Source organism: Podarcis melisellensis (genome assembly GCF_964234715.1).
Source record: "Podarcis melisellensis genome assembly, chromosome: 3".
In the NCBI taxonomy this organism is placed as follows: domain Eukaryota; kingdom Metazoa; phylum Chordata; class Lepidosauria; order Squamata; family Lacertidae; genus Podarcis; species Podarcis melisellensis.
In genome coordinates, this window is record NC_138530.1 from 89,378,024 (window position 1) to 89,393,737 (window position 15,714).

Here is a 15,714-nt window from a genome sequence, read left to right on the forward strand (position 1 = left end):
AATTAATTGCCCTGCTGCTAAAATAAACTTAACACCCACACTGCATTTACCCAGCATCCACACACATCCACACACCAAGATAAACAACGCTGGACTGGACTTCATTGTTGACATACACTATTTTAATTTCCCCCTCCACCCAGTTAAATACTCCACAGGGCTGATATAACCTCTCTCAGCCACAAGCCTATCCCTTGCAATATGAGATAATAATGATGGACTTTATCCGCATTGGTGCTAGCAAAGCAATTTTTAAAAAATGTTTACAAACTTGGAGAAATAACTTTGAGGGGGGGATGTGAAAGAAGATTTGACTTGGAAAGGTAATGAACTCCCACTATTACTGCTACCTTTCAGTTTTGGGAGAGTCACCTACTAGCTCCTTGTTCACCACACCACCAGCAGAATATGGACTCAGCTATACAGCTGCAAATAGAACGTTTTAAGTGTGATTTAAGTGCACTATACAAATGTGGCGCTAGATGGTGATGGTGAGCTTATGGCAAATTCAATATATTTTAAAAACTTTTTTAAAAAGCATTTTCACAGTGGTTTTTTTATATATGTGTCTGGATTCCACATGTGTGTGTTGTTTGTCAGGGTGGGGAGAGGTCCTCCAGACCAAATCTTCCTGCACTCTTTTCTCTCACACATATTAAGTAGGGCATCAGTAAATAAACTAGGCTAAGGTGTATTCTCACAGTTTTGGGTCTACACTTAAGTGATATTCAAGAGAGCTGGCAAAGAATCCTGTTGAGATGATGAAAAAAGCAGTTTCTCAATCCAGTCTTCCACACCCATCTCCTGCAATACATTTCCTTCTACATACAAAACATTTCCTTTTAATACAGATACAGAAATTTACAATGCTTAAATTAAAACAGTATATTTAGTATGCACTAGACTTCAGAAAGTTGAATGCCAAGGTCTCAGGAATGCAAAAGGAGATAGTCCCCCCCCCCCCTGGAAAAAAAACCCCTAGCAGGTTTTGTTTTACTGGCTTGTTATGCTGAAACTTAGATCTGGCTAATTAAACCCAGCTAAATTAAAGCACGCATAAGTAGCTGTGTTTTTGCAAGGGCTTGCATTTCTTTCAAGTCATATCAAACTGACAGTACACAAGTTCTGTCATGACTCCAAAAGCACACACACACATATTTATTTTTACAGACAAGTTCAATGCAGGTCCAGCCTATTCGCAATCTTCACTAGCAATCAGTGAGATTCTTAACAGATCAGAGAAAAATGGACCTAGCTTGCTTTTCTCAGCAGCTTGGTGTGTAGGAATGAACAGATGAAGGTTTTCACAGAACGGAGGTAAATGCCGATCACAGTGTCACTGTTTAAAAAGAAAAAATCCTTCCAGTAGCACCTTAAAGACCAACTAAGTTAGTTCTTGGTATGAGCTTTCGTGTGCATGCACGCTTCTTCAGATACACATGCACACGAATGCACACGAAAGCTCATACCAAGAACTAACTTAGTTGGTCTTTAAGGTGCTACTGGAAGGAATTTTTTTTTGTTTTGACTATGGCAGACCAACACGGCTACCTATCTGTAACTGGAACTGTTTAAAAAGGATAGCTAAAGGCCAGATAAAATGTTAGCAACCCATTAGCAATTTCATCATGCGCAACAGCATTTGAAACAAGAAACAGTATTTTCAGATACTGTTAAGCTGGCTGTCTAAACACTTCTACAATCCTAAACACTTACCCTGGAGTTAAATTCCACTGAACCTAATGGAACTTGCTCTGAAAAAAACGTTCATAGGATGAAGCAGACCTTGCTAACTTGGTGACTAGGGCTGGGAGATGTATCAATACATCATCCAAAACTGGTTTGAAGTCCATAGAATGTTATCATTTTCATAATTTTTGACCTGGCAATGTATCATGAATCATGATATGTGTTAGGACTGGGTGATATATACAAAAATCATGAAGTGGGAAAAACTGGAAAGCCAGCCAATGCCTCTATCCTTATTTCAGACATCGTGGCATATCATTATATCGTGATATTTAGCTGGTGATATGCCACGATGTTGAAAAGCAGATATTGCTCAGCCCTACTGGTGACCTTCAGCTGCTTTGGAATACAACTCCCATCAGTCCCAGCCAGCACAGCAGGGGGGCAGGGGGTTGATTAAGGCTAGGATCATAAGACAGGCTAGGCTTGGCAGAACTTAGAGCTTTTCCCATCCGAAGAGGGAAAAACCAATGGAGAAAGCAGTTGGGTGTCTTTAGGATTTGTGGTCTCTATCGAAAGGAGAATCAAAAAGCTGCTTCTAGCAAAGTAGGGTATGTGAGTGGAGATATGAAGGCTGGATCTGGTCCTTGAGATAGTTTTTTCCTGAGTGCCCAGAGAACCAGGCCTACTTTTAATCAAGATATGGTGAAATGTTTTCACCTAGTTTTCCACTCCCAAGGAGCAGATGGGATATTTAAGTGCATAAGAGGAACTCTACTGGATCAAGCCAACATCTGTCTAGACCAGCATCCTTCTTTCCCACAGTGGCCAACCAGATGCCTCTTAGAAGTCCACAAGACAGATACAAAAATAATAGCCCTTTCTCAGTGTGGTTCCCCAGCTACTAGTATTCAGAAGCATACTGAATATGAATGTTCTCTATGCTCATAATGTCTGATGCTCACCGGTAAGCTTATCCTCCAAGGACAGACCCAGTCTCTAATAAGTGGCTACGGAATATTTAACTATTTAATGTTGCACGTCTCTTTGAAGGCTTGTAGGCAAGATGTACATGTGTGTAGGTATGCTATGCCCGAATGGAGGAGGTGCACCATTCCTGGCATGCTGTTATTGCTAAATGGTGCCAATTTTCATCACATGTGAGGTGGCCAGTTTGCAAAGCAGAATTCACTTCCATAGCAGAGCACAGAAGACTTGGAGATTCTGCTGTCCTTGTACCAATCACTGTCTATCACTCAGAGGGAGAGAGAGGGCCAGGGATTCACACTGAAAATTGAAGTTGTCTGGAGGGGTCAAGAAAGCTAACCTGGTGTGCCTTTGCAAATGCCACCCTCATGTGCTGTAACCGCTTAGCAGATATTAATAGAGACCTCAAGAAGAGAGTCTTTAGGGCAGGCACAGAATCATGAGCAATTTTACAAGATTTGTTCTCAAACAAATAGAAGAGAAAATCCCAGTTAGAAGACACAGTGACCTTATTCCAGAATCTGAATTACAGCAGATGTTTGTACACTTTGTCATAATTACTCCAAGGGGGGGGGCAGAATTAAAGTTGCAAAGCAAGTGCATCCAGTATTGCACTCCAGAGCTGTGCACATCCAAGGGGCTTGTGAAAATGTGGAGTCAATATTATAAAGATGACAATACCTGCAATACTACATCTCAGGAGCTGAGTCGAGTCAAGGGCTTATATTGACTTTCATTTTTGTTCTATTGGAACAATTTTCCAGCCACAGTCTCTCATTTATTGGGTATGATTATTGTGTCCAGTGGTGCTTTTTAAACATCTTGACATAAAGGGAACACTACTGATCATTAATTACACACATGCTCTCAAAACCTGCTCTACTGTTTTCTTCCTATAATAGAACATATTTATCATTAGTTGGAAGTTGATTAATGCTTTTCCCCCCCGATATGAAAGCAGATTTTTATTAAGCTTTGTTGTAATAAAAATAAAGAGGGGGGGACAGTCTGGTTTTCGTATTAAAAAGAAACATTAGTCCTCCTAAAAACCACTGTATCACCCTACTAACTCTCTGTAATAGCACCCATCTATACCAGACTACAAATTTAATAACTTATCAAAGAAGGCATACAGAGGAAATATGGGGGAAACTTGCAATAAACCAAAAGAAACCAACAGAACTCTCTCTTGCTTGGAATTGTCATGGACTCACAAAACAATGTTTGATAGGTGAAAATCTATTGGAGACATTCAGGACTTGAGATTTTTACTCTTCAAGCAATAGTTTAAGCACATAACACCAAAATGGCAACTAAATAAATGTGGTAAATGTTTTCACTTAGGAGTAAAGAATTCCTCACTCAGAGCTTCCAGTATTTTGTTTAACTTCCATAGCTGCATCAATAGTAACAGCGGCCAAAGCCATCACAAGTTCCTTAAATGACATTGGTCTTAAAAAAAGAGAGATTCATCTTGTAAAAAAAAAAATCAGAAGAGTTTTTGTGAGCTTGGAGTCACACTGTTCCTTTATATCAGCAGTTTGTGTTGTTCACAGTATGCCTTCATCATATTCCCTATTAGAATATTAATTACCGAACAAACTGGATATAACAGCCCTGATAATGAACGCTGCCATGCTACTACTCATTGTCCACCCACTGTTTTCAGACTTCTCATTAGCTCTAATTCGATTATATGGTGGAAAGAGGGCTCAGCCCAATGCCTCTCTTTTCACAGTGTGACATGTCTCCATTTTCAAATGATTAATAGATGCCACAATGCTTTTCAGCAAACATACCCACATTCTGAAGATAGGATCTGAACGATTTGTGCATTTGGTGTGACCACAAGCAGCAAGACAGAAGCTTTTGTGAAATTGCAATCAGATATAGTTTTCATAGTCCTATGAATTCAACCTTTATGAGAAGGAATGGTAAACTGTGCTGACCCTCCTGATGTTCTGGGACCCCAACTCTCATCAGCCCCAGTCAAAAATACGTTTATAGAATAAGCTAGCATGTTTCAGTAGATGCTCCATGGCTGGGGAATAATCTCCCTAGGTGTGCCTTGAACCCACAGTATATTCACTTCAACAGGTGAAGAAACCTCTTACATTAGGCTTTTAGAGATGGAGAGCTGTGATAGGTGAAGTCAGTTTTACGTATGATGCAACTTACTCTGTTATTACTTGACAATTTTATGTGAATCTTTTAATGTTTTGCTGTGTTTTATCTTGTTCTACTCTATCCTGTGACTGTTTTTTAAAAATTGCTTTTTTATTAAAGGTTTTATGGGGTTACAAAAGTACATACATAGTCACTATTTTCAGATCGTAAAGTCCTTTCTACAGATCAGTTATATTCAATATGAGACTTTGATGTTTTATTCAGTATAAGGTTGGGGGAGAAGAGAGTTGGGGAGACAACGTGGTGTGGGGAGAGAGAAAGGGGTAGTAAACTTTCATTCTTTTACATGGTATATGTGCCAGGTTTTTGTGTTGGCTTCACGTGGGAAAGGTTCCCTTTCTATTCTTTATTAGTTATCATTGCAACTGAGAGGTGGGGCGGCTTCTTCTGACATCAGAGAGACTTGGCTTGGGGACAGGATCCACAATATAAAAAACACTGCTCCAGAATCCCACCAAACCCCTCATCTCAATCTAAAAACAATGGGAGCATAGCATAGGCTAGGAAATAAACCCTTCCCAATGGAACTATGTTCTAAACTTCCCTTTAAATCCACCTCAACCAAAAGAAGGGAATTCACCATGAAACTTATCTTTGGATGGTACCTAACACCCTGTGACAGTTGTGAAGGGTGATATAAAAATATCTTTATAAAATAAGTAGTCGTCAGGGATAATGGGAGTTGTAGTCCAGCAACATTTGTAGGGCCAGTTTTACAATATGCCTATGATGTCCATGTAAGAAGCCAAATATTGCTGCTCTAACCTTCATTAAATTTGCTTTTCTGTCATAAAAAAATTATTTGGGTGTTGTCCAGTGGAATCCTGGTCAGTAGTTGCATCCTTTGATGTTGCTTTATTGAAAACATGTTGCAATCCATTTCACTCGTCCAACATCAGGAGGACCCTACTTGTGAATCATTACCACAATGGAGTTCCAGCATGGATAGGCAACAAAGAGAAACGCTGATGGCAACATATTGTCTAATTCTCCTTGAAAATGTATTTCAATAAATTCAGTCAAGAACTCTCAGGAATGTATATCTCCACCACAATCCCTTAGATCTGTGCTATGATATAACCAATGCACAAAAAAACCCCCAAACAACCTTTGTAGTATAAAACTCTCCACCAGTCAGTACAGTATTTTAGTAGCTGTCATCTTCATGGCATTTCCAAGCAAAGGGGTGATGAAAATGCCTGCACTGGTATAAATTGTTATTTTCCCAGATCAGCGATTAACACTGCTGTTGAAAAGGTTTAAGGAAAGGTTTACCATGAGGCAGACAGTACTGGCCTTTTCAGAGTGGTCTCTGGTATAACTGTGCTCATTGGTTTTCAATTTATTTGTTATATTGCTTCAAGGTCAGTTTTTCAACTTATTATTTGTTATTGTGTGTCCTTTTCCAAACATGAAAGAACAAAAATATGTGATTTATTTCAAGTTAGGAAGTCTAAAATTATAAACTTGCTTTTTTTATACAAACTACCCTGAGGAGACTGCTTTATATTAATCGCCCCCCTTTTTTTTCTTGATAGATGCCATCTCTTTTGGTCAACCTTTATATGGAGAAAAGTAACCAATTTAAACCAAAGTCTCTCATAGCTTCATCAAAGGAAATGGATGGGTTCAACCCTTTCTTGAATACCTTAGGTTTGTTTTTTTATTATCAAAAATGCTATATGCATATACACAATAGGAATGAGGTTTGGAGGAAAACTGGGAAAAGAAAATGCAATGATACATAATGGGGGAATAGAATAAATGCAGAGGGGAGAAAGGGTCTTAAAATAAGCCTTTAGGTTGCTGAAGAGAGAAGAACTAAAAGCCTGCTAAGAGCAGGCCTGCATTCTGCTACTGCTGCTGCTGTGTCAGCTGAAAGAAAACAAAGCAGGATGGTGCTTGCCCTGCTCCCTTAGGTATGCGGGTGAAGACACAAATTCCCCTTAAGGAAATGAGTTCTTTACACAAAATTCAAAGGCTTTAGCGTCTAAAAGTTCCAAACATGCCTCTGTGCTGGCACAAAGCCTATGTTTATAGAATGGGTCAAGAAACTGCTATCTGCATTTCAAAGATTTATTTTTTTAAAAAACAACAACAACAGTATTTAAAAGATTTCTAGGGCAGTCTATAGGTCAATGAGCAGCAAGGATGGATTACAAGAACATGATAGGCCAGCATAAAATAACCTCATCTGAAAAAACAAACAAACTTAAAACCAGCAGATTAAAGCCTATATTCCAAAACAGCAGTGACCTAGAAATTACCTCACGCAAAAGCCAATTGTAACAAGTGTGAGTTAAAGGCATTTTTAAAGGTCAGTACTGTATTGATGGACATCTTAAGGTATAGATCTTGGGACCATGCAGAAGCTCTAGCAGCGTCGATAAAGCAGGGTCAGCCCAAGGCATTTTGGCACCTAAGGTAACCTCCAAAATGGTTCCCCTCTCCCTGCCAGGTGGAACTAGGGATATTGAGAAAGAGGATAATTGTGTGATTGTACTCAAGCTGATGTTTATTATTGCTTTTACAAAAAGCTTTCTAAATAATTTTAAATGAAATGCCAATAGCAGCTTCTGAGGGGCAATTTTACTTGAAACCCTGGCAGGGTGAGTGTTAAAATTCCCTCTCCATTATCTTGAGACAACTCAGCCTTCCCTGCAGTAGCTATTTACAAAACACATAGTTGCATAAATGTAACCCTACATGTATCTAATTCAGCCCAAGTTACAGTTTCTTAAATTATTGAAGAAAGCTAGAATGTAGAATGTAGAATAGTCATTGGAGGGGGCTGATCTTATTTTAGTTCTCATTTAAGGTGACACATGTGCTCTTCTGAGCTTGATTACAAAAAAGAGACTTCACTGTTTTAGTTCGCCTATAACCATTCACTCATTTGAACTTCAAAGGGAAGTTTTCTTTACACTGTTTATAAACTTCACTGACACAGAACCCAAAAGAAACTGTAAATCAGAGCAACTGATAATTTCATAGGAAAGTTCTATAATACAAGACTCAAATAAACCTCTTTCTCCACTTTCAAGCCTGAGCGATTAACTCAGTTGGTCAATCCATCCACACAACATTGACAATGGTCTTAAAGACAATGTTTTTCACTTTGTGTTGTAGTGACTGAGGTATACTGTAGTAGCCAAATAACCTTTGTGCTGTCTCATCTGTAGTCACTTGTCAGCTAGTAATGATGTCATTAAATAAATTGTCCTCTTAAATCCTACAGAAGCGGCTTAATAAAACCATGACTCAATCCCAAGTTCCATCTGAGTTCAAAAATGTTGCAAGTGCCATTTATTTCACAGGAGAGATCTAGCCCAGTGGTTCCCAAGGTGGGTGGTAGTACCTTCTCAGAGGCACTGGGATTACTTGGCCTTCCACTAAGGGGGCAGGGGGCAGGAGGGGAGTAATGGGGTGTCAATGGCTATCAAACTTTGAAAAGCTGGTATCACTGGATCAAGTGAATCAATGTTGTTGAATTTATTAAGCTAAATGGTTTCAACTGGATTTTGAATAAACATGGTAATTGATTGCTATTTTAAAAATGGCTGTTGTGTTACCTTAGTGGGTTGGGCAACCTGCTAATCTTAATAATGCTTTTTACAGAGTAGAATATGGGGCACCAGGCATGAATATATGGAACAAAGGTGGTTGTGGCCTGAAAATGTTTGGGAACCATGGTTTGCATCCCAAGGTATCCGGCACAAGTAGAAAATCACTTCCTCACCTCTCCCGAAACAAATAAAAGTTCCCTAGAAGGCACAGGAATGTTATGTAGGCACAAAGCAGCACAGAAGGAATGAATATACCCTTAAATTTTAAATCGCCAGGAGGAAAAAGGGAGGTAGAAACAAAAATGCAAAAAGATGACATACGGTGGGGAGGGGAACACACATAAATTTTGCACACATCTGTCAATACTTTGGGTGCTTATGGTGGGAAGGAGCTATAAATGAGTGCGAGTGAGTTAGTAATACCTTTGAGAGAGACATTACACTTTTAGCTAGTTATATTCTGGTATTTCAAGTTTATGTTGCAAAGCCAAACCTGGGCAGCCATTGCCAATGCATCTGTGCTGCCTGCAAGGTTATCTGCTACTAATACTACTGCAGAGGGGAGGCTGATCGCATACAAATAAATATGATGTTGATGATTGATCTGAATACACAAAATTAGTTCACACAGAATGTAAACATACCACAATCAAGGAAGAAAAATGTAGAGTGATTACAAATATGCATGAGCCATATTGCTTTCCTGCTTCGTACAACTGGTTGTTCTCATGTTCCAAACTTCTGCAACCCATGCAAAGGAAATCACAATTAAATCCCATTGATTTTGCTACAGAAGTGGTAAACTTCCTTCACTGAAATCCACCAGCATTAAAAATGTGTTTAATAGTTTGAGAAAATAAAGAAACTAGGGCCAAATGCCAAGCTATACTGGAGATCCATTTTTGGAGCTCCACAACTAATTTTCTCTTTGTAAAGGCACCTATGGGCCCCTCACTTTAGACTGGGGGAACAGTACATGGAACAGTCTAACCATTCCTCTGCTATGTTATCTATAGTCTGCAACCACATTCAGCTGCAGTTAGTCACAGCTTACCTATGGAGGGGGAAACTTATGGGCTTAAACATTTAGATCACACATACACCAATCTATATCAGCAGCTGCTTTTTCAAAAAGGAAATTGTTTTGAAGGTTTTAACACCAGAGTTGGTGGTGTCTTGCCCCAGAGTTTATTTTTCTGCTTGCTTCTCTGTTTCTTGGTTTGCTATACAGTATATTTACTACTACATTCCTAATTTATTTTATTTATTTCAACTATTCATATGCTGCTTAATCATTGTCATCTCAAAGCAAAGTACAGGAGGTCCAGTACAATAGCAATAAAAATGAGTTTCAACTATTAAATCAGAATTAAATTTAAAAGCCCAGCTGCAATTGCAAAAGAAAAAGAGTCTCAATGACCATGCTGCCACAATGGCTACGATCTTATGATTCTTTCACAAGTAGTTCAACATCTGAGTGGAAGCACTTAAGTAATCTGACAGATAAAAGTGTCCCTTTGCATTGTAATGAACTTCAGTTTCACATTGATATGAATAATGAAATAATGAAATAAAAATGTCACTTATCTATTATAAATTAGATGCTTAAAAAAGAAACTATAAAAGTTTACCTTTCTTGCTTCTTTTATCATCTTCCTAATAGTTTCCTTTATTGTAAAAGGTTGTATTCGAGGGGGGTGGAAGAGCAACTCAATATTTGTACCACCATTAATTCCAGGCATTACATAAGGCCAACCCAAATCAAGATTAGGAGCTTCCACATCTGATTCCATCGGCCAATAAGTTCCTGAGGAAGAGGTATCATCAGCAGCATTGTCAGTAGGACAAACTGTGTTTTGAGGGATTTTCTGAACTGTGTTCAGTATATAATTGATTTCATCATCTGCTAGAAACTCTGCACATCTCTCCTTGGAAAGAAATTCTTGGTAAGCCTCTGAACCACTTTCAATTAACACATCAATGGCAAGCCTGTAGCATTCCTTGTAGTGCGGTTCAAGGTAGTTGTCTGATCTACAATCATCATGTAAGGATGACAGCAGAGATGAGGTTTCCATTTTCACAGTAATTTAGGAGCAAGGCTTCTTAAATGTCCATTCATGCACTATGGGATGTATCTGAGAACAAAACAGAAACAAACAACAGTCAGTAGTGTGTGCAACAATATTTACATTATTTTAAGCACTGTGCAGATATAATATGAAGCCAAGAGAGAGAAAAGACCTCCCTTGTTTTATCACATTTCTTTTTCTTTTTAAATGTTTTTAGTAGCAATTTCCACATACCAAAATATCAAAACATATGATATTCATTATTTCCCCCCTTCCCCGCCCATCAAACCCTCCCCCTGAGACTTCCCTCAGCTCCTCTCTCTGATTTTTTAGCACATATTATTCTCTGCATGTTATAAAATTATACAGATCCTTACATTATCTATCTACCATGTTATCAACCAATAAATTTGTGTATGTTTATTCAAAACCTGCTAAGGAGTCCAATTCATTTTGTTGTCTTTTTAAATAATTTGTGAAAAGTTCCCATTCTTCCTTAAAGTCACAATTGTCCTTGTCTCACTGTTTATATGTCAATTTAGCCAGTTCTGCATAGTTCATCAAATTCTCTTGCCACTCTTCTTTTGTCGGGGTTTCCTCATTCTTCCATCCTTCTGCTATTAAGACTCTTGCCGCTGTTGTAGCATACATAAATAAGTTCTTTGTTTTGCTTGGCAGGTCTTGTCCTACAATCCCTAACGAAAATGCTTCTGGGTTTTTGTTTTTTTTACAAATGTCATTTTAAATATTTTCTTCTTTGCACAGTGACTGAGAGCCTATCATGGACAGACTGACCATTTTAGTCTCTCACACATGCACATTGCAACCATCATTGTGGTCTTATTACGAGCTTATCATCATTTGATTATAATGTTCACCAAGGCCACTTCACAGATCTAAGTTGGTTCCATTACTTTCCTGTCCTGCCTCATCTCCCATCACCCTAAGCACCTGCTTCTTAGAAGACTAGCTTGAAGGCATTCAAACAGTTGGCGAAGGCTGAAGTTGTAGTATATAGCATCCAGTTAATGTCTGGAACTGAGGTGGCACTTGATGCCCCTCTGATGGGCAATGTTTTTTTTTTTAAAAAAAACAGTGTCCTTCTAAAAGACAAGGCATTTTAGTTATGGTTAATAGAGAAAGATCAGGAATCACAAGACAGAGAAACCAGTAGGAGAACACTTCAATCTCCCAGGACATTCTATACAAGATCTCAAAGTAGCTGTTTTACTACAAAGGAATTTCAGAAATAGACTGGAAAGAGAAGCTGCTGAATTGCAACTTATTACCAAACTTAAAACCATGGAGAGACCTGGTCTGAACAAAGACATTGGATTCTTATCTCATTATACATGACAAAGCCATTTTTCACCTTCTCACCCCTTGCTTTATCCTGTAAGACCTATTGCAGTCGTTAAGAGTCGTCAACAGGCTCATCACAGCTATCTGCCAATCACCCATTCCCACCACCCTTCTGAGTAATACCCCTCCCCACCTTCTCTCTATATAGAAGGGTCTGGTAACTTCTGTTTCAGTGTATCTGAAGAAGTGTGCATGCACACGAAAGCTCATACCAAGAACTAACTTAGTTGGTCTTTAAGGCGCTACTGGAAGGATTTTTTTTTGTTTTAATAGAGAAAGAGATACTTTATTACAAGGGAATGGGTAGGATGTCTGGGAACAAGGAGAACTATATCACCACCTGCAAGTCTGCAGAATGAGCAATTGCCTTCCAGCTACTGACACACCCAGGTCTCATCAAACTTTCCAGACCTCTGCCAGCCTGGTTTGGGGAGTGGTGTGGTCTGAGATGGTGGTGGCTGTCAATCTTAACCTAGAGACTGATAAGGAAGTATAACTGTACCCTTTTGACCCAGTTGTGGCATTTAATGTGGCTGAAATGTTCGTGACAGTGTCATGAGACTTCACAGGTATGTTAAGAAACATTTGGTACAGAGATTCCAGAAAATTAGGACAGGAGGTGCTTGTCGTTAATCCATGATATTCCCTGTGAAGTCCCTCAGGGTTATTGCTGGTCCCTAAACATTAGATATGGGACACAGGTGGCGCTGTGGGTTAAAGCCTCAGCGCCTAGGACTTGCTGATCGAAAGGTCGGCGGTTCGAATCCCTGCTGCGGGGTGCGCTCCCGCTGCTCGGTCCCAGCGCCTGCCAACCTAGCAGTTCGAAAGCACCTCCGGGTGCAAGTAGATAAATAGGGACCGCTTACCAGCGGGAAGGTAAACGGCGTTTCCGTGTGCAGCTCTGGCTCGCCAGAGCAGCGATGTCACACTGGCCATGTGACCCGGAAGTGTCTCCGGACAGCGCTGGCCCCTGGCCTCTTAAGTGAGATGGGCGCACAACCCCAGAGTCTGTCAAGACTGGCCCGTACGGGCAGGGGTACCTTTACCTTTACCTTTAAACATTAGATATAGACAGGGCCAGCCAGGACATTTTGCTGTTTGACACCACCAATAAAAGAAGATCAGAGAGCTGCAGGTGACATGCTCCTCAGTCACCACATCTGCTGCTTGAGGTGACTGACTCATCTTGCCTTATGGGCTGGATTTAAGAGCACCTGAATGTATACGTCTCTGTGATTTTATACATAATTGGCTGTTTTTTAAACAACAACAACACATATTACTGTTGTTGAATGTCATGAACAGTGAGAAGGAAAACCTTCAATGGTTGCAGCTCTACCTTCAATGGTTGCAGCTCTGAGAGCAATTCACATTGAACTCAACAGAACTTCTACATACATTTGCACAGAATAGCATTGTAAAAACCCATCCTTGCCTTCTCCTTTTCAAACACTTTCCACCTCTCATGCCTCCTGTACACAGTTTATAGAAAGGAGATACAACTCATCCGCTCCTCCCTAGAACGTGCCCTTGAGTTTACTACATTCCTCTTTCTTTTCCCATGCTGATCTAATCCATTTTCTGCTTGCCTCCACAACAAACCTACATCTCATCCATGACTAATTAGCAGAGAAACGCTTAAGAACTGCTTTTCTCCCACACCTTGTATCAGACACTGAATCAGCAAGGTGGTTATAGGTATCCACCCTGATTGCTCTCGAAAGCAGCAACATATATCTGTAGCGATATCAAAACTTGTTCATTAAGTCTTGCATTACAAGCAAAAGCAACTCAAGAAGAGATACCAGTTAGGGTTAAATGTAAAACCTACATTTGTTACTAATCTTTTACAGAGTTTAAGAAATTGTCTACATTCGTGTGGTTTGCCTTTGCAGCAGGGAGAGGAAGTTCTGTTGAACAAGTGCCAACAAGACAACTTTGTTGGCTACAACTCTCTCTCTCTCTCTCTCTCTCTCTCTCTCTCTCTCTCTCTCCACACATACCCACACCCACCCCTTATGATGACAATACACTTGATATATTAATTGCTGAGAAAGAGAAATGCATAGAAAATAACACTGTGCTACATTTGTTACTAAACATATACAAATCGCTGATCACACTGCTCTCTTTTGATTTTTTCCTGTATAAATCTTGTATATACCTTTCGCTCAAGGTAGTGTACATGGTTCAGCCTCTCCCCATTTTATCCTCACAACAGTCCTGTGAGGTCCATTTGGCTGAGCTTTTAAATCCTTCTGCTAATGATCTGGCACATTAGTAAATGCATACCTTAGCCATTGGGCATTATCTGATTGGCTAGTCTCGTGCACCCATTGAGAATGAGATCCAGTGCTTGTGGAAGACCAATTAGCTTTGGTAATTTAACAGAGCTGGCATCTTTCAGTGGAATACCAAGATACAGTGGTACCTTGGGTTAAGAACTTAATTCGTTCTGGAGGTCCGTTCTTAACCTGGAACTGTTCTTAACCTGAGGTACCACTTTACCTAATGGGGCCTCCCACTGCTGCCATGCCGCCGCCACACGGTTTCTGTTCTCATCCTGAAGCAAAGTTCTTAACCCGAGGTACTATTTCTGGGTTAGCAGAGTCTGTAACCTGAAGCGTCTGTAACCCGAGGTACCACTGTACATGCAGGACACTCTCAAGATAGCACTTCCTTCTACCAACATACAAGTAGCCAAGAAGGACAGCTCAAGTCCAATAGTCACTGCAGCAACCACTGGCTTAGAACATTTCCTCTGGGAAACACCCATGGGACCCAAGAGCAAGCTTTGACTGATTCTAATACTAGGAACTCTTTTGCATATATATAACTCAAACTATAATCTTCGTATTCCCATATTGAAAGGCCCCAGCAGAATTCCCTTATGAATCATTCTCTTATGAACCCTCTTGCCCTGAAAGCATTTTCTTAATGGCCATCACTTTCCTCCCTTCTGAGATACATGCAGCCTGCAGTCAAAGCCTAGCCAACCCCTACTCATGTAGAGAATCTCTATACCACTTGATCAAAGGGTCACTCCAAGAAGGGCACAAATAAAACTGTAAAGAAATTCCACAAACCAATAAAAAGCAAATATCCAATAATATTTGTGTCTGGGTAGACTTGCCGGAACAAAAATAAATAAAAAAGAGTGTTCAAAAGGCACCTAAAACAATATAGCCAGGATTTCTGGCTGATTTAAATTGGTATGGAGTTCCAGAACATAGCAATAGATTCCTCAGAAATAGACCTTATGTGGGGTACTTGCAGAAGTGCAAGTTCTGCAGGTCGAAGAAACCAAATTGGCATATGCGTGGCAAACTGAGTGCTTAAATACTAAAGACCCTCTTCTATAAGAGATGGGGTAAAGGTATTTTTTATTAATATGCATTGACTGGTTAGAATGATCTGAGCACATTGTATTGTATATGACAATTGCTTTTTTTTTTTACTTATTACTATAATTATACAGGTTGAGTTTTATTTTAATCAACTGCTTGTTCATTCAGCTTTTGAAATTTATTATTATTATTATTTGCTTTTAGCCTTTATTTTGTTTGACATCTTGGGTGGGCTAGGTTCAGAATGGCAGTTTATGAAGATAACTCACCCAGGGAAAAGCTTTAGCTGTAGATTTAAGATCTGCATCCCAATTAACCGGAGAGACTAGCAACAAGCTAAGACTTCAGCACTTTCAATTACAGAAGTGCTGGTTTCTGTAAAGGCCACACAAGAAGAGCCATCTCTCTTCTCCCCAAGCCAAATTTGATGGAGTTTAATGATTTTCTCTCTCTTCCATCTTGTTTTTGTTTTGTTTTTTTACAAAGCTGGGAAGCTGGGAAATATTT

The 15,714-nt window shown here is 39.6% G+C and overlaps 1 protein-coding gene across 1 annotated transcript in view; it reads right to left on the reverse strand.

The window, feature by feature from the left end:
* Window positions 1-15,714, reverse strand: part of FAM83B (family with sequence similarity 83 member B) — a 46,587-nt gene that overhangs the window by 23,251 nt on the left and 7,622 nt on the right. The window contains exon 2 of the mRNA XM_081906068.1: window positions 10,061-10,564. Within this exon, the coding sequence (XP_081762194.1) occupies window positions 10,061-10,504 (444 nt within the window). The 5' untranslated portion in view covers window positions 10,505-10,564. The remainder of the gene's footprint in view (window positions 1-10,060; window positions 10,565-15,714) is intronic.